The sequence below is a fragment of the Cariama cristata genome, unplaced genomic scaffold, assembly GCF_000690535.1.
Source record: "Cariama cristata isolate BGI_N322 unplaced genomic scaffold, ASM69053v1 scaffold9927, whole genome shotgun sequence".
Taxonomy (NCBI): domain Eukaryota; kingdom Metazoa; phylum Chordata; class Aves; order Cariamiformes; family Cariamidae; genus Cariama; species Cariama cristata.
This window is the reverse complement of record NW_009626102.1, coordinates 16,563-34,790: the sequence shown is the minus strand read 5'-3', so window position 1 is coordinate 34,790 and position 18,228 is coordinate 16,563. Positions and strand designations below refer to the sequence as shown.

The 18,228-nt window shown below is 39.8% G+C and overlaps 1 protein-coding gene across 1 annotated transcript in view; it reads left to right on the top strand.

Annotated features, from left to right (window-relative positions):
* CAST (calpastatin) overlaps positions 1 to 15,593 on the top strand; it is a 56,043-nt gene extending 40,450 nt beyond the window's left edge. The window contains exons 18-31 of the mRNA XM_009703885.1: positions 123 to 170; positions 2,627 to 2,731; positions 3,025 to 3,126; positions 3,800 to 3,901; positions 4,953 to 5,036; positions 5,810 to 5,857; positions 6,031 to 6,126; positions 6,612 to 6,710; positions 7,861 to 7,962; positions 9,621 to 9,713; positions 10,478 to 10,531; positions 10,963 to 11,052; positions 14,326 to 14,405; positions 15,536 to 15,593. Of these exons, the coding sequence (XP_009702187.1) occupies positions 123 to 170; positions 2,627 to 2,731; positions 3,025 to 3,126; positions 3,800 to 3,901; positions 4,953 to 5,036; positions 5,810 to 5,857; positions 6,031 to 6,126; positions 6,612 to 6,710; positions 7,861 to 7,962; positions 9,621 to 9,713; positions 10,478 to 10,531; positions 10,963 to 11,052; positions 14,326 to 14,405; positions 15,536 to 15,593 (1,161 nt within the window). The remainder of the gene's footprint in view (positions 1 to 122; positions 171 to 2,626; positions 2,732 to 3,024; positions 3,127 to 3,799; positions 3,902 to 4,952; positions 5,037 to 5,809; positions 5,858 to 6,030; positions 6,127 to 6,611; positions 6,711 to 7,860; positions 7,963 to 9,620; positions 9,714 to 10,477; positions 10,532 to 10,962; positions 11,053 to 14,325; positions 14,406 to 15,535) is intronic.
* The last annotated feature ends 2,635 nt before the right edge of the window (positions 15,594 to 18,228 follow it).

The window sequence follows — 18,228 nt, the reverse complement described above, 5'->3', positions numbered from 1 at the left end:
TACCGTGTCACTGATTTCATCTTGTGTGTATCATTTATTTTATACTATTTTGTGGGTGATTACGGAGTACGGCACTTGTTATAACAATGGAAAAATTTCAATAATACTTACTTTACTCTTAGGATAAAGATGGAAAACCAGTCTTGCCAGAGCCTGAAGAAAAACCTAAGGTTAGAAAACTCACAGTATTGTAGGAATGTGAATAGATACCCTGTTTTCTGCCTATCATCACTTCTCTCTGTGCCATTATTTAAGTCTCTTGGTCTGCTTGTGTTTACTTCCTTGCACATCTGAAAACCTGCTGATCTGAAATGTCAGGTGAAAGTTGGTTTTACTGAAATTCACTGGCTGTGAATCAAGAGCTCATAGTAAGAAAGAGTTTTAGTGATTACTAAGACAGGAGAGAGTTGCAGAAATGACTGCTGACACAATGAAGTGCTGTATGGGGAATTAGTGTAAGGCGTTCTGTAGAAGTCTGTTGGAGCTGTTGAAGGACAGAGAGAGGCGAGGCAGGAAAATCTTTTGTTTTCCTGAGAGTTTCCACTCATTAGTCATCAGATCAGATATAAAGGAACATGACTGGAAAGACGGAAAAAGCTGCAGCGTACATTTTGCTAATCACAAAGAACAGTTTGGACTTCGCAAAAAGTATCCATCATGGCCTAGGAAGTGCAAGATAGAATGAAAAGATTGAAAGTTACAAAGGTTAATTTAAAATGCTTAGGAAGAGCGCAAAAATTTGGAAAAGCAAAGGAACTGTGCACTGAAGAAACTGAGCGCTTTGCTTCGGAAATACTGTGAGTTGAGGAGTGCTGCTGAAATTGGAAAAGTACAAGAAACCTCTGTTCTTCTGAAATGAGTGTGAAGATCAAGACCAATCTGAGCAAGAATGACTTTGTGCCTTTTTAGCAGAAATAAGAAGTCATTTGTATTATTCAAGCTTGAAATATGGAGGAACAGAAAAGCAGTGATGAAAAGACTTTACATCTCTAAAAATTTGCATGTCAGGTCTTAGACATGCAGTTGCCTTGAGTGGGTGATGTGTGACAGCTGCACAGAAGGAAGACATGCCAAGCATGTCATAAGGGAAAAAGAGAGAGCAGCTATGCTCTGAGGAAACCAGGCACTAATGTTAGGCAACAAGCTTTCCTGTTTCACAGGGAGCATGAAAGAAATGGCACACAGAAAAAAAGAAAAACTCCAGAAGAGGAACATGCCATGAGTTAAGCGAGGTTGGTTCATAATTTGACTAAAGTCCAGTATAAAACTGAAGCAGAAGATGAGCTCAGAATCGTGAAGTCTTATGCCAAAAAAAATCAAGTGGTTAGTAGAAGAATCAATATTCCTATGCTCTTCCACCTCTATCAATCAGAGACACAAATATAATTGAGTAGTTGTTCTGTAAGTGAATCACAGGGGTATCGAAGTCATACATTGCAGTATTTTTATCAGCACTACTTCACTATTTATAATTTGAAGAAGGCAATTTTGAGCAAGATGGGTTTGCCAGTATTCCTGTGGTATCATCAGTAATGTAGATCAGTGAAAGCAAAACCAGGAAAACAAAAAAGTTACTCGGCAGCTGACAGTTCTTCCTTGATTCCTGGCAAATGCAAAGTTCTTCCATCATGATTTCAAATAGGGCTTCTGTTACTTTGAGCGTCCACTCTGCATACCCTTAAGCACGTGCAGTGGCATTACTTTTGTGAAAAAAGTCGTTACTGCCTAAAAGGTTTTTGATTTAGCGATTGAACGAGGAATTCAGATGTTATGAAAAGTGAGGCCTTATGTGATGAGGCATTTTATAAAGACTTTGGGGCACTGATCCACAAAGGAAGGAAAGTGGGAGGGAAAATAAGAGACTTTCCTTTAGAAATGTCATTTTACATATTACGAATTGGACCAAATAAGCCCTAACCAGTTAAGTTCCACATAGCAAGTGAATAGTGATTGATGCTAGCAAAGATTTAAACATTTATGTGTAAACAGTGGTTTGAAGGATCTCAGGAGCATTAGTAATAGATCACAGAAGTACATAGATCACATAGTGCTAGATCATATAGTATCAATAGATTGTAGTAGATCACACAGTAGGGAACTAAAAGTGTGTTTTAGTGTCAGCAGTCAGTGCACAAGCTAAGAGAACTTCCAGGTGCTGCCTCTGAGAGAACTCTACTTCTGCTGGAAAAAAAGAAAAAAAATTAAAATGGGAGGGTCATAATCTGGTGGTGCTGCTTTCCACTACCTATATGTAATCTTCACTAGAAGTATTATAACAACATGATGCTGTTATACTAAATACTAGCTAGTAAATATTAGCGTTCTTTATTTTCTAATTAAGAGGTTGTATTTTCCTTTTCAGTAGCCCTGTAAACAGTATTGAACGTTATGTTCTCTGCATTATCTTGACTTTTGATAACAAAGCAACTGACTCATTCTGAAAAGTGGTTTTCTTAATTGATGCACTGTGGAATTCATGCTGTTTTGTTGCACGTAAATATGGAAGGGTATTTCGGTGTAGGCTACGAAAGTTTTCCTGCTTTCTGAGTAGCTGAAATATAATTTTTGAAGAAGTAAATAAAAAACAGGCAGTGAGTCACCTGTACCACGTGTATGTTTTTTGCAGCCTTTGAGTGAATCTGATCTTGTTGATGAATTTTCAAAAGACTTTGCCTGCCCTGCACAGCCTGCAGTACAATCCAAACCATCGAAGCCCAGCAGCACATCCAAAGTATGTCTTTCTAGTTCACTGAAGATGCTGACACTGATAGTTTTGCTAAGACTGGATAATGCTACTTTTCTTTCAAGAAAAATTTTTTCTTCTGTTTGTGTTTTCCTCCCCATTTCCTGTAGTGCAGCATGCAGTATTGGCACTTAGTCCCTAAGTGAGGGGCTTCTATCTTTAAATTCAGAGTTTTCTTGCTTGTTTTGTACTGTATTTTAAAAAAAAAGAAGCAACTTAACAGGTACATTTTGGGTTTCTGAGCATATTCAGTAAAATGCAGTGTAACTGTTCTGTTTCAGAAGCCTTCAGATCCTGCCTCTGTAAAAACTACTGGGGATGAAGTAGTCCCTCGGGCCACAGCTTGCACTGTGCAGTCATCAGCTGCATCTTCAGTGAGTAGTCTTAGCTGGATCTAAAGCAAAATTCTGTGCTTCATTTATGCAATGGTATAGCATATTGTCAAGATGCCTGTTTCAGTACTGCATATTCTTCCTCCATAGAGGTAAGCCACAAAGTCTGAGTGCTTTCCAAAAAAATCAAGTCAAGCACAAAGGGAATGGGGAAGGTCAGTGACATTCTTAATAGAGAAAATCAAAGTGACAGTACTTGTGGTCTACTCTAGCTCTTACTGCTCTAAAAGGGATGCTCTTTGTGTACTTAATAGATACTGCAGGAAAAGACAAATTCTACAAAAAAATCATTATAGTTCTACTGCATATTTCGGAAGATTGCATTAATTGCTGACATTCTTGCATCCCTTCTCAGAATATATATGCTTCTATTAAAAAACAAAACAGACAACCCCCTTGTAGAACATTTTGACTGTGAGTAAGTCTTTGGAAAGGAGGAGCCTGTTTACAGAGCAACTCTGTCAGTTTCCGTATGCCTTGAACTCAGCAGATCCCAAGTATATGAAGACAATTAGGGAGAGAAGCATTACAATTTTTCAGTATACTTCTCAATTTTTACCTTTAGTAATGTGTGGCTGGTGGTGGTAGTATATGAACAGGTTTCTTCAGCTGCAGCTGAACTCTAGACTGGGAATTATTTTTTACTGTATTAATACCCTTACAGGTTGGTCATGTGGCAGATGAAGCACTAGAAGCCTTGTCCAGTAGCCTAGGAAAGAGAGAGCCTGATCCAGACGAAAACAAACCTGCTGTGGACAAAGTTAAGGTAGAGAAACAATCAGACCTCAAAAAATAGACTATAAATACTGTCTTCAGTATTAACTGTATTTCCTCAGACTAGAAACAATTTAGAGGTAATATTTGCACATTTTTTAAAAACAAAATTTACTTATGAAACCAGTTGTGTTCTGCTTAGGAATTACTAGTAGGATTTCAACACAGTGAATACATTTTCTTAATAATTTTGCCTTTTACAGTTCCCTCAGATTCTGAAAATGACATTTGCTTAGTGTCTTACTGTTGAACCAAAGCAGAATTTACATGCACATCAGAGGTAGCATACAGTATGGTCCTTTTCCAAAAGGAACCAAATTTATGATGAGTTGTTTAAATTAGGAATGATACATAAAACTTTGGATTTTGTCACTGATCTTGTTATTTTAACAGGGAGCCTTAAGTAAGTCACTGAAATATGTGTATTCTGTCTAAGGGAATGCTGTTCATAGTCACAGTCTGAATGTCCCCATTTGCCACCCCAAACCATGGACAGGATGGTGTTCACTAGAGCCAAAAATAGAAAGGAGAGCTCTTCTGGTGGGCTGGAACTCTATCAAACGAAAGTTCCCAAAGATGGCTTTACTACCTTTTTTTCTTAGTTGTCATATTCCAGCATAACTTGAATGGGGGGTAGTCCTTTTTGAAGTTGGCTACCAGTTTCTCTGTTCAGCCTTCCCTTGCATGCAGCCGAGATAGCTGTTGAATGGATTTCAAAAAAAGTCAAAAATTAAGACTCAGAAGTATAATGCTATTTTATTACTGGTCCATACTTGTCTGTTTACTTAACTCTGTTGGTCGTCACTGAAATACGTAGAGCTACTTCTGATATAAACAGGGAGAAACAGGCAGAGAAATGAAAGCTTTCTCAAGAGTAGAGGCTTTCTTTTAATTTTCATGAGATTTTTATCTTGTAGTTGGATTGAATTAGAGAGACTAATTTGCACCAGTAGACTGAAGACTTTGAAAGCTTGTTCATATGCATTTCTGTTGTGATGTAGTTATATGTCCTTCTTAATATTATTTTCATTTTGCCTTTGTAGGAGAAAACCAAACAGGAACAACACAAAAAACTGGGTGAAGATGAAGAAACAATCCCTCCAGAGTACAGATTAACAGGAGCCAAAGTAATTTTTAATGTGCAGTCTTAGTCTTACTTTCCTTTCATTCCTCAGAATATGTGGATGAAACTGAAACTCCGTTTAATTTTGAAATGTTGATGTTTAGTTCAGCCATTTTTATGGTGTATATAAAAATTCTGGTTTGTAGTTCCTGAATATCTGACATCTATCATTAGATACCTATATAGGCACAGAAGTGGTTTAGATGTAAGTACCTACACATGAATAATTTTGGCTGGGATTAGTGCACTGGAGCCTTTTATTAGCTTTTTTTGTATTTGGGAATGTAATAAATTGTGATTGGTCAAAGCAGTTAAAGAGAGCACTTAAAGGTGGCATTTTTACAAACATCACCACACAACTGATTTGACATAAATGGGTTGCTTAGGTATAGCCAAGACTTGCACACCACCAGCTACAGCTGCCGTTGCGAAAAGATACGGCTTTTCTGGATGCTGCGTCCAGGATTATTGTTACAAATCTGGAAGTTAGGATTTTATTTATTAATTGTGCTATTTCCACAGAAGTTGAAACACAAAGTAGGAAAGCTCAGAATCCCACACGCTGAATCACTTTTCAGCACTCGAATGTTTTTAAGTTACAGGACCTGGATTTTTTGAATGGCACCTTGAGTAACAGCAGTAGATGCTAGAGGTTACTGGTTAGATTGTTTTCTTGTGCACTACTATCTGTCCTTCAGAGAATGCTCTCAGAGTATTTTTATTGCATGGTCATTTAAGGACTGCTTGGTTTAATATAAGGGGATTTTTCTTTTATAGGATAAAGATGGAAAACCACTCTTACCAAAACCAGAAGAAAAGTCCCAGGTAAAAAAGTGAATATTCAGATAAATCTTTCCATTCATGACTGACTTACCCAAGTGTCAGTAAGGTTTCTCAGGCTGCAGTTTAAAAACTGAGATAGACTATGTTACCTGCTCGCTTTTTAATAGATGAAAAGACTTAAAAGCCTCTTTTTTTTTTTTTCTTTTTAATGATAGCCTATGAGTGAAAATGATCTTTTAGAGGGTTTGACAGAAGGGTTTTCATGTACCCCATCACCATCTGCACCATTACCTACACCAACTGTAATAAAGGTAAGTATATTTGATTTCTGAAAATCTGTATTATTTTGAAGTTATTTCAATAATCTTGATGTTTTGTTTTTGTTTTTTGCAATTGATAGGAGAGCAAGACTTTAATAATAAGAAAAAACTAGACAAGTTAATTGCCATATCTTTTTACTGGTTGCTTGCATAAGGAATGCTTTGCAGTTGAGAATTTTTAAAAGCATTACTTGGGAATGTAGATGGGCTTGGTGAAATCTTAGCTCCTCTGAAGTCACATTAAACCTGCCTCTGACTTAAGCTATGCCAAGGTTTAACCCAGTAGTTGAGATGGAAGATTGAACGTGAACAAACTGAGATGCAAAGCAGTTGCACAGTACTTCTGAGTAAGAGGTTTCAATCTGAAATAAGTAGAACGTAGTCCTAGAAGTAAATTGCATTTTAGATGCATGGAATTTGATGCATATTTTTCTTTTAGTCTTCTGTGTTAGTAATGACACTGTGTCTTGTTTCAGAAAACCAAGGAGAGTGAAAAGCCTGCAAGTTCCTCGGACGTTATCTCTGCTGCTACAGTTTCTTCAGTGCACTCAGCAGCTCCTCTGGGTTCTACCTCAGTAAGCAACCTCTTCTGTAGATGCTTATCTCAAACTAAGAACTGACTAATAAAGAGAGATGGGAGCCTGATCCAGCCAGTTTTACCAATAGACACTGTTGCAAAGTTAAACAATGTATTCCTAATACTGTCTGTTGGGAGGAAATAGAATTTTCCCTCTGGAGAAAAAAATGTGAGTTTTCTGGACAAAACTGACGGCGAAGACTGGTCTGCCCGTTTTGTCCGAGTTCCGCTCACTGTCCTGTTTCAGCCTGCCTTTGAAACCTCCTCACCTGTGCTTGCAAAAGGAAGTGCCCGGTCCTGTGCTGATTCCTCCAGAGTTACCGAGGACATCAGAGGATGTGTGCAGTTCCTTTCTACAGGTTGATGCGGGTAGTTACACCTCTGTGCAAGTGGTTTCATTTTTAGGCTTTGGCCTTTAGCCAAACTACACCTTTCTTTTCCAGTTTTCTGGTTAGGTAATGAGAACATTTAAAATAATAATAGTGTAGTCATTACCATAGTGGCAAAGTCATCTGTTAAGCCTATAAAAGGAGGAGTTCAAGGTTAATGGAGGGATAGGCAGCGCCATGACCTCCTTTTAATAGAGAACTTCCCTTCCTTGCATTTAGTGGTAGTGTTGCATGGCTTTCTTTCTCCATTTCTATCTGTGCAGTGGGAGCTCCCTCTAGTGCATCCAGCCTAATACGGAAGGGGAATATAATCCTTCCACCTGGGTTTTAGTTGGGTTTAAGGCTTAGGAAAAAAGCCACACATACTGTGAAGATAAAAATGTTAGTAATTATTGTTTTAAATCAGATTGACACTTCCTTACCAGCAAATCTGCAGTCATAATGGTGTTTGCAAATGAATGGCAATTACCGAAAACCAGTCTTTTCACAGAGCTGTTCTCAGTCGATCAGTTAGGCTTATGCCTAACAAAACAAAGCCATTAAAATAAATTCCATAACCCCTTCTTGAAATTATGTTTTCTGTAGGACTAAATACTCTGTAATTTTTTTCCGCAGCTATTGCACTACATTGTAATTACAAAGGGAGAGCTGATTGTTGACTGAAGGTGACAATTCGTCAGTCAGTACTTCTATTAGCTCGGTGAATTAAATTATTTGTACAGCAGATTTGCTTTCATGAATGTGTTTATACTTTGTTAGGGAGGAGAAGAGATGGATGAAGCCTTAGATCTCCTGTCTGATACCCTGGGACAGAGGGAACCTGACCCTGATGAGAACAAACCAGTTGTGGATAAAGTAAAGGTACCAAAAGAAATTCTGAAACTTGTGCAGTGTTGGGGAAAAAAAATAAACCAAACAAAAAGCCCCACAAAATCTGAGATACTTACTTTTCCTCTTAGAAATTTTTTTAAATGGTATACTGCAATACTTCTTACATACTTGTAGGAGTATATGGCATGTGGTTTTCAGATGTAGGAGTAAGGTTACTAGAAGAAAAAACCCGTACTGTTATGTTGTCCTACATGTAGGCATATCAACCGCTTTTCAAACAGCTGGATTACTCATGTGTTTTGTGAAAAATGTTGAACTAGTTAATATACTTTAGCCACTTGGAGGTAAATGTTGAAATACTGTGGGAAATTTGTGATAATTTGATTTCAGTGTCTTTTATTGTTATTATTCTAATTATTTTTCAGGTATCTTCCCTGGCCTCTTTCTAAAATTAATTTTGTGGCCTTCTTTTTGTCAAACTTTTGTCTTTTATAACCCCACAAATACCAAGTTCATCAGCAGACCTGTTCATTTAATCAGTCCCATTTTTGAATTTGCTTGTTTCTGCTTGTATTGTCTTTATTCAGTCCTTCTTCATATAATTGTATAAAGACCTTTCTGCTAATAAGAAAAGTAGATGCATTTCTGTATAATAGTAGTAGTAATAGTAAATTGTAAACTGAAATACTGTAAAGGACATTACTAGGGAAAAAAAGCACCATAAGCTGCTCATGAATAAATTTAGGCTGCAGTCTAGAAGGACACTTCCAATCTCAGACAAGGTTCCAGTGTGGGGGTTGTTGGCTGCCTTAGGAACAGGTTTATACAGTCTGGGTAGCGTTGTCTCTTGCCATAGCAAGGGAGTGAACGCTTGATATGTCAGGTCTCAGCAACTCCCGTGCTTCAGTGGAGCTGTAGGAGCCCAACTTTCTTCATGTGTTGTTCTTTACAAAGGCATTGAAAACCCTTATATTAAAAAAATTAAGAAAAGAAGAGATCCTTAAAATGTCTCTGTTAACAAATACAAAAATAGTCTTCAACAGTATGCTTGAAAAGCACCTTGTATCTAAACCAAGTGTTGTTTTTGGCATGTTTCTGGTGTGTTTGCCAGAAGTCAAAGCAGCATAAATCGAAAAATAAACATCGTGGAAGGAATGCTTCCCTCCTTGATGCAGTTTTCAGGAGCTTGTGGTGCTCTGCCTTCTGGTCGTGTTGGATTTCAAACTGACTCTGGCTCCTAAGTCTGATGAGAAGTGATAAGCCGCTCTTGATCAGTTTGGGTGTGAGGTGGGTACGTGCCCTGGGTTCTGCTGAAGGTACTGAGATGCATTCACAGGTAAGACATTGCAGGAATGTCAGTTTTGTGTTAAAGCTACAGTGCACAGATGAGATTTGATGCAGAAGTATGGAGGGACTCCTTTTAGTCATATTGTTGAAAAGCAGAACTGAAAGTTGATACGATTTTTTTTTTTATGTTGGGATGCTGCTGTGTGTATATATATGTTTAACTTATTAAATGTGTACAGTTACTATTAGGCCTGAAACATACGCCATAGTGAAATAAATATGTGGATTTTTTCGGGTAGTTTTAAAATTTTAGATTGAAAAGCATCTGTCCTAAGTTTAATGAGCACTCTGACTTAGAGTTTTCTAAGTATTAAAGTTGTTAAAAAATTAAATGCTTTCAGGAAAAGGCTAAATCTGAACACAGAGACAAACTTGGAGAAAGAGATGATACTATCCCCCCTGACTATAAAAAGCTTCTGGAGTCAGGTGAGGAGGTAAGGAAAAGCTTTGTTAGTTTTTATTTGCAACACCAGAAATTTGTGCATAGGAGCCAGTCTGTCCTCTTGGAATTACGTGGAGAACAGGGAAGCTGAATAAGTGAGTAAGTGTGTGTACTAGTATTTATGTATCAGGGTTAAACACATGAAATTTTTTTATTGGGCAAATTTTTTAACTTTGGCAATCTGAACAAATAAATCACTTTGAGCCACCCAGTAGCAAGGTCCTGGAGATTTAGCAGTTCAGCCAGTTACACTGTCTCAGTGTTGTAGGTACTCCGGAAAACCAGGTGAAAAAATACAGCATCTGCCTTTAAACAGCTTGGCTTTGCAGTCTGCTTTTAAACAGGAGATACTTGCAAGCTGTGGGTAATAATGCTTATTCATGGAAGTAGTTTGTGCCAAGTTTGAGGACAAAGTGCGTATACAGGTATTACCTTGGTGGTCTACCTGTAAAACTGCCATTCACTGGAGCATATGAGTGCTCTGACAGTGAGATTTTCTCTTTTGTGGCTCAAGAAACTGTTTTTCCAGTAGACTACAAGCACAGAAAGATGGTATTGCAGACGTAGTCGAAGTACCAGACCATGAAAGACATTGTGAACTGACTTTGAATACACAGCATGAGAAAAAAGAAGTCAGTTCAGAACTGTGTCACTTTCTCCATAATCTGTAAACTCCCAGTGTCATACATAAGTACTTGTATCTTAAAACTAATCTGACCAGTTCAAAATGAGGATGTAATCTTTCTTCTTCCCAAGGGTAAACCAGTAAAGCTAACAGCAAAGGACGATGTGAAAAACAAAGGACGAAAGGTAACGTTTATGATATTTTTGTTCTGTGTTTGTTTCATGCTGCGTGCTGTGATCTTTTTTTCCGAGTAGTCTCATGGTAGGCTCAAGGCATGATTCATTGCGAATTCTCATAAATGCCATTGAATGCAGTTGGGATTTGTAACAGTGTGGACAGTAAAACTTTTGTGAAGAGTAACTCTTCACAATAAATACAGTTTTTATGCACAACTACACTGTGAATGTTCAAGTCCAGTATTCAAAGAAATTGTGTATCTTGGAAACCTCAAATAGACATCTCTGTTCTAACATATGTGTAGAGCTCAGGTATGGGTTTTTTTTTTCCAAGAAAAGTATAATTAAAGCATAATAATAAAGACATAAATTCCTGAAACGTTAATTTGACTTTGCGACATATTGCATATTATGTGAGTTGAGAATTAAAATTATTGCAGAAGCCTACAGATGACTCTGCAGCTATCGATGCCCTATCTGGTGACTTTGATACTTGCGCAAAGGCTCCTGCCACACCACAGCGGTCGAAGGTAGGACATTTTCTGCTAATAACTTGCAAAATAAATGTTTTTTCACTACTCTGTGAAAGTTACTCACTTTTCTTTGCGGTAACTCAGTTTAGGTTTAGAGCTAGCCTCTTTGGAACGTGCTGTCCAGATGTAGTGATTGTCTTACTACTACTGTAATGGAAGTTTGATGCGTCTTGCTGCGCACTAAGTATTTGGAAGAAGGCAGGTTTGTGGTATTTAGAGTCTTTTAGAGAGGTAAGGCAGACTTGGAGAAGTCAGTTGAGCAGAGAACTGTGGTAACAGTTTTTGTACAGACTAGAGTGTCCAAAAACGGTACAGAGGCAGAGGAATCTTCAATGTTCACGTGCACTACCTAGTAATAGTTGTAGGCTGGAACTGACAAACAGTTCAAGAGGCTTTTGCAGAGAGAAATGCTAGGAGTGGAAAGGAGTTTTAGATGTGTTAGGGAAAATAGTAGAGCTCACAAGAAAGATGAGGAAGGAATGGACTGGAGAGGTCTTGTAATAAGAAATGGAGTGTTTATTTGCCATATATTCATCTTAAACACAGCTGACAAACAGCTGTCAGACTTTTCCCAGCAAAGTTCTGCGCATGCAAGGCTATATGAAATGAACTAGCAGCGGAAGATGCATAAATCTGGATGCCACCACCATGGTGTTTGAGAAAGGATGGTTGTGCTGGAAAAGAGTGTGAAGAAGGGGATTGAGATTTGGTCCACATGTGAGAAGAATCCCTGTCAGATGTGCTTTCTGCTTTCTCTTAACCTGAGATTTGTTACCTTGAGCATGGACAGAGGGAGAGGTCTTGTATGGCTTTGGGACATCCACTGTGCCATGACAGGCACCTTACGTACTGCCTTGGCAGAGAGGCCTGAGGGGGCTCTGGGGCAGCTGCTGGGGTACTGGTGTGAAAATAGTGGACTCCTTTTCTTATCTACAAGTGCTCAAGCTAGTTAAGAACCAGTAACTCCCTCTAGTTAAGCCATTTGCTCTCTTACCCTCTAGCATGTGCTAAGCAGAAAGGAGACTTGATGTTCACTAAATTCATGTGCAAGGCCAAGTGCAGGGTCCTGCATGTGGGTCAGGGCAGTCCCTAGGATCAACACAGGCTGGGAGATTTAGAGCAGCCCTGAGGAGAAGGACTTGAGGGTATTGGTTGACAAGAAGCTCAACACGACCTGGCCGTGTGCGCTGGCAGCCCAGAAAGCCAACCGTGTCCTGGGCTGCATCCAAAGCAGCGTGGCCAGCAGGTCGAGGGAGGGGATTCTGCCCCTCTGCTCCGCTCTGGTGAGACCCCCCTGCAGTACTGCCTTCAGCTCTGGGGTCCTCAGCACAAGAAGGACATGGACCTGTTGGAGCGAGTCCAGAGGAGGCCACGGAGATGATCCGAGGGCTGGAGCACCTCTGCTCTGAGGACAGGCTGAGGGAGTTGGGGTTGTTCAGCCTGGAGAAGAGAAGGCTCCGGGCAGACCTTAGAGCAGCCTTCCAGTACCTAAAGGGGCCGACAAGAAAGGTGGGGAGGGACTTTTGACAAGGGCAGGGAGTGACAGGACAAGGGGCCATGGCTTTGAACTGGAAGAGGGAAGATTTAGATGAGCTATTAATAAGAAATTCTTCCTGGTGAGGGTGGTGAGGCAGTGGCAGAGGTTGCCCAGAGAAGCTGTGGCTGCCCCATCCCTGGAAGTGTTCAAGGCCAGGTTGGATGGGGCTTTGGGCAACCTGGTGTGGTGGGAGGTGTCCCTGCCCGTGGTGTTGTCCCAAAAGCGAGGTTCATTTACCCGGTGTGCAATATGCCAATATACACACAGAGCAGAGGTATTTTGTTCCATATCTGTACAGAGATGGGTGCTAGGGCGTAGTCCCACAAAGCTAGCACTCCCTTGAAAATTGCATGGCAGCTTTTATACAAGATAAAAACGAAGAAACTACTGAAAGCAAATGATTGGTTACCCATGATCGCATTTGACAAAAAGTCATCTGCGCAAGTCTCATTACTTCATTATATTAAGGTGGTCTTAAATTTGCATCTAAAATCTCCTCCTTGGCATGTGTTTTTTAGCATTATAATGAGATTATAATAAAAAAAGTTAATCTAAAGGACACAATTCCCTAAGTTTCTGGACCCCAACTGTCCGAGACCAGCATGGAGATCAGTCTCTTCTTATCTTATGGTTTTTGTTCCTCTTTACATATTCTGCATTCCTGAGCGGCACACTCCTCCAGTCACCAGACCGTGCATGGCTCACTGTTCTCACTCAGTGGAAAATCCTGTTTTCTACAGCATATCAATGGCAGGGGGGGTGGATTAGATGATCTTTAAAGGTCCCTTCCGACCAAATCATTCTGTGCTTCTGTGATGTGCCGGGTTCTGTCCTAAGCCCTGGTCCCTCACCTGCAGGCGTGGGGAGTGGTACACATTTTTTGGAGTGGTGAATGGTTTCTGTACTCAGCTGGGTAAAGCAGCTGCTGTTGTCTGTCATCTGCTACTGACTCCTGCCAGCCCATCCCTGCCTTTTTCCTGCAGCAGTGACCTGCCTGCTTTCTCTAAGGAGAAGGAAAAAACAAAGCTTGAACTTACAAGATCTTTGACCAAACCAGTATATTAGCAGTCAAAAGTTCAGAGCTGTGGAAGCATAACTAGTTCCCAGGTGAAATTCTGCATTAGCTTCCTTAAGCTTATACTACAAGGCACCCAGTTACCAAGAGTGTATTGTAAGTTTGTCCATACTTCTCCAAATGTTGATTATGATTATCTGTGCTTTTATGCTGTGTTCCTCTCCTGGGGGGGCAGAGAAGCAGCAGCTTTGAAACTGAAGTTCAAATCAGATGTAATTCCTGGGAGAAAATAGCTGTGTTTCCAAATAGCTTTTCTGACCACAACAGCGCTTCCCCAAGTGCTTACCTTGACACCAAATCCTCAGCTGGCTTAAGACAAACTATTGCTGTTTTAAGTGATGTTTTGTGTGGTTATGAACTCGAAGAAAAATCTTCTGCTGCAGCATTAGTGCTTTGTAGTAAATACAAAACCTGCCCGTATATACCACCTTTTTCATCTGTGTATGCTTTCTGGTGCCGTAGTCTCCCCAGTGTTAAACAAGGTTCCAGATTCCAGCTTGCTGTGGACTAAGAGCAGCAATTACATGCACGTGTCCTGCGTTGAGCTCTCTCTCACCTTACCAGCCGGATTTAAAATAATGTGTTATGGTAGATATTAAAGTAGGAGCCATTAATTCTCTGATCTGTTTGTAACTGTAATTATTTTTTTCTTTTGGAGTGTAGGACAAAAGTGGGAAGGAAACAATCACCACTAAACCAACCCCAAAGGATAAAGGAAAATCCAAAGACCCTAAAACGGTAGAAATATACATATTATAATATGGACAGTCATGGTTACCGTAGACTATGAACATGAAAGATGGGCAACCGGATTTTGGATTCGTATTACATGGATATTACTTTGGGGAGAATTGTACATCAATAGGTTGAACTTGATCCATTTTTGTAAGCATATACATAGGAGAAAAGCACCTCTCTATTTCAAGGGAAATTTTCAATAAACAGGGGCTAAAATATGTTCTTTTCAGAGACAGTGTTGTCTTCTGCAGGGGCCTTGGTGCATGCTCCACAGGCTTCTCCTTCCCATATTTGCTGATCTGAGAGTCACATTTCACATGCCTATGGCTGTCTCAGGATCCTGATCACTTCTCTCTCTTCTTGACAGTTTTAAATAACTGCATTCTAAAAGTGATTAGAATGTACAGCTTCAACCACATGTCTGTTTCTCAAGATATTACCATAATTTATTTTTAAAAATGAATGAAAACCTACATATATTCATAAATAAGTCTGCAAAATGAATCTGGTGGGAAAAGGAAGGCAGTTGTTCCTATATTTAAAAAAAAAAAAAAAAAAGGTTGCTCAGCTTTTGTCATCCAGAAATGCAGAAAATGGATTTAGGTAAGGATGAAACTTTTCCCATCACATTGTTCTCTCACAGGATACATGCAGGTAGATGCCTGAATCAGGTGGTAGCATCTGGTCTGGAAATTTTGTGTTTCACATTTCAAGTGATGGGATTTTTCTTTATTATGAAATTGCAACGCATGCCTTTTGTGTAACAACAGACCTGCCTTACAATTTTCGATGTAAAATTGGAGAAGGTGTCTTTAACTCCTCTTTAGAGGGATGTAGTTTTTTATTGTTCTGAGTTGTGACTGGGTCATTAGCATGGGTAAAAGGATGTTGAGAAATAGGGTATGAAGAGGTCAGCCACAGCCCTCTGTATCTGAAACAAAGTAAGCGATGGTGGAAAAATGAAAATACATATACTCAACAGAAGTTATAAATACTGTTCCTAAACCTTTTAAGTTCAGATCATATTTGTGTCTGAACTGTGACTTCCGATGAGTATCTGTGACTGTTTTATTCCAGATTTTACCTTTGTTCACAGTTTCTTACTATCTCGTGCTTCTCTCATTCTTTAGGCAAAGCAACAGTCCTCCGGCAGCAAACCTGAGAAGCAGAAAACAAGCTAAACGTTAATATTGGGTGAGATTTCTTCCTCTCTAGTCTCTGAACAAAGACAACTCATGCTAGTGTTACTAAAGCTAGGTTTGTTGACAGTCTTTTAACTGAACCAAGACATGGTTTGAGACACTGTTAGACACAACACTTGGAATGACTTTGAACTTCAGTGCTTCTAGGCAGAAAAGGCCTTACTTTTTTTCCTACACCCTTTGTCCATACAGTTTGTACAGAATTACTTCACGTAGCTAAATTCCTTTACGTTCCTGTAACTAAGGATTCCAAGACATGACATAACTGCTTCCCTGGTAAGACCTTTGTACAGAGTAATGAAGATCAAGCACATCATCTCAGCTGGTTGTTTTTATCTTTAAGACAGTGAGCTTATGTCATTATTTCCGCACCAGGCTAATTTAGGAATGGCGTCCAGACCAGCTGTAGAAAGCCCCACAGCTAAGCTGGCAGGTACAGCAGGTTTCAGTGTCCTCCTCTCGGCTTTCCTGGCACAGATGCAGCCTCGTGCTGTGCACGTCTTCTGCTGCCACCATCTACTTCTTTGTATTTAGCTTGATCACACCCTTAACATGAGAGCAAGTAATTGGAGTCTTTCATCATCATCATTAGTTCACGGAAGTATTCACCTAACTGCACTTTGATGCTCGATGCCAGTGCTTTGGGCTGGAGGCTTTCTTGGGGTGTGGAGGATAAAGGCAAGGGCATGTCCAGCACCGGACTCCATCCACCCGCGTGCCAGCCGGGAGGGTCTGAGTTCTGGCTTGCTGAGAACCTGCGGAGGAGCCTCTCTGCTCTGACGTGCAGTGAAATCCCCTGTGAGGGTTTGGTGACCGACTGCAAACGGGCAAGAGAAAGATGCATTGTTACTGCGTATCTGCAGTGGAGTGCTGCCCTCACTGCGGTGTCACTTTGAATCGCCTCCTCTCTTGTGAAACTAGGTCTTCCTGGATTTCTTTCTGGCATTACAGACTTAGGTTTCCGATAATACTTCCCAGATGTATTTTGTGATTTTTTTTTTTCCATGTTAAAGAAGATAAGCACTGTTAACTTTTTTTTCTTTTTCTTCCCCTCCCAGGATCTTGGCGCATCATATAAAACATTGTCTTTTTCTTGGTGGATAATTTTTCTTGAAGAACAAAAGCTGATGCAAAAAGCATGTGGTTATTCTGGGTGGTTTCTGTACAGTGACACTTCCTGGACTTTTTTCTTATTTTCTTTTTTCCCCAATAGTAGAATAAGGTGGTGGTTTTTTTTTCTTCCCTAGCCATTTATTTTATTATACTCATACACTTTTACTGTAATTTTCTTCAGTTTTCAGAGAGAAAAAATGCTTTATATTTGCAAGAAATATATTTCATAAATAAGTAGCGATGCCAAAAAAAAAAATAAATCTGCAGACTTTTGCACATAATCGCCACGTAGTGCCTGTAAATCTCAGAAGAATTTGTATGTGCTAGCATTTTTAACATTGCAGTGAATGCATTAAGTATTCTGGAATATTACGAGCTTTAGTTATCCTCAGCCCACTTCAGCCTGGCTGTGCAGTCTTTCCTCAAGCCAGCTCCTCATAGGGAACCATAGGTAAGCTGTGGGTAGCTAAAGAATCAGAAACTGGGGATTAACTGCTTCATCAAGCACATCTAGTAATAAAACAGGTATTTTGGACGCTGCCTTAACTGTAGTTAAAACAGCAAAAACACACCAGATAAGGATTTCAGGCTTTTTTTTTTTTTTTTTTCTCCCAATTGTATCTGTACTGTTATCTCGTAATTTCAGGAGTCTCCTGGACTGAACAAATACAAATTCTAGGGTAACAATGACACCGTTACCCTCACAGAACAGGAAGTAAGGCACATGAGCCTTAGCAGAGATCAAAGAGAAGTTCAGGTCAACAGGTGGACTTTTCTTTTTTTTTTTTATTTTATTTTGCACTGTTTCTAGTCCTTGCTTCTGTACCTCGCACTCCAGACCGGAATGCAGAATTAGGGCAGAAGTTACTGCTGCAAGGAACAACGTCATCTTCACCTGCTCTGCAAGAGAACAGGCAAGAGCAGGTGCCTCTCCTGTCTGCTGCAGACAGGGCTGTCGTGACTGGGGTGTGCCAAGTGCCTCCACGTCGCTTCCTCTGCCTTCAGAACCCGCAGAACATCTTTTTGCACATCTCGACACTTGTATTGCTTCACCAATAGCTTGCAGAGGAAGGTCATACCAACGTTTGTACGGTCACCAAAATCTGACTCCAGTATCTAGCGCTGCGGACAGAGACAGCCCGGAGTTTCAAGTTGGGGATATTTAGACTTCTGACTGTACTTTGCAGTCTGTACTGAGAACCTGTGTCACGTTAATAAAGTTTTAAGAATGCATTATGATGTTCGTAACTTTTCATTTATTACTGCTGTTACCTGAATAGCTATTGTAAGACAAAAGAAACCCTAGAAATAATTAAAATCCCCAAACACTGGCATATTAAAACTCAATATAACGTGTTAAAAAAAAAACAAAGGCGAAATACTTGCCAGTGGTGCTTCGTGAAGGCCCTCGCAATCTGATCAAGATCCAGCTACAGTTTTTTTCCTTTTTCCTTTGGTTTTTAATGCTGTATCGCAGTTAACTAGGACCAAATTTAACCTGGGGACTC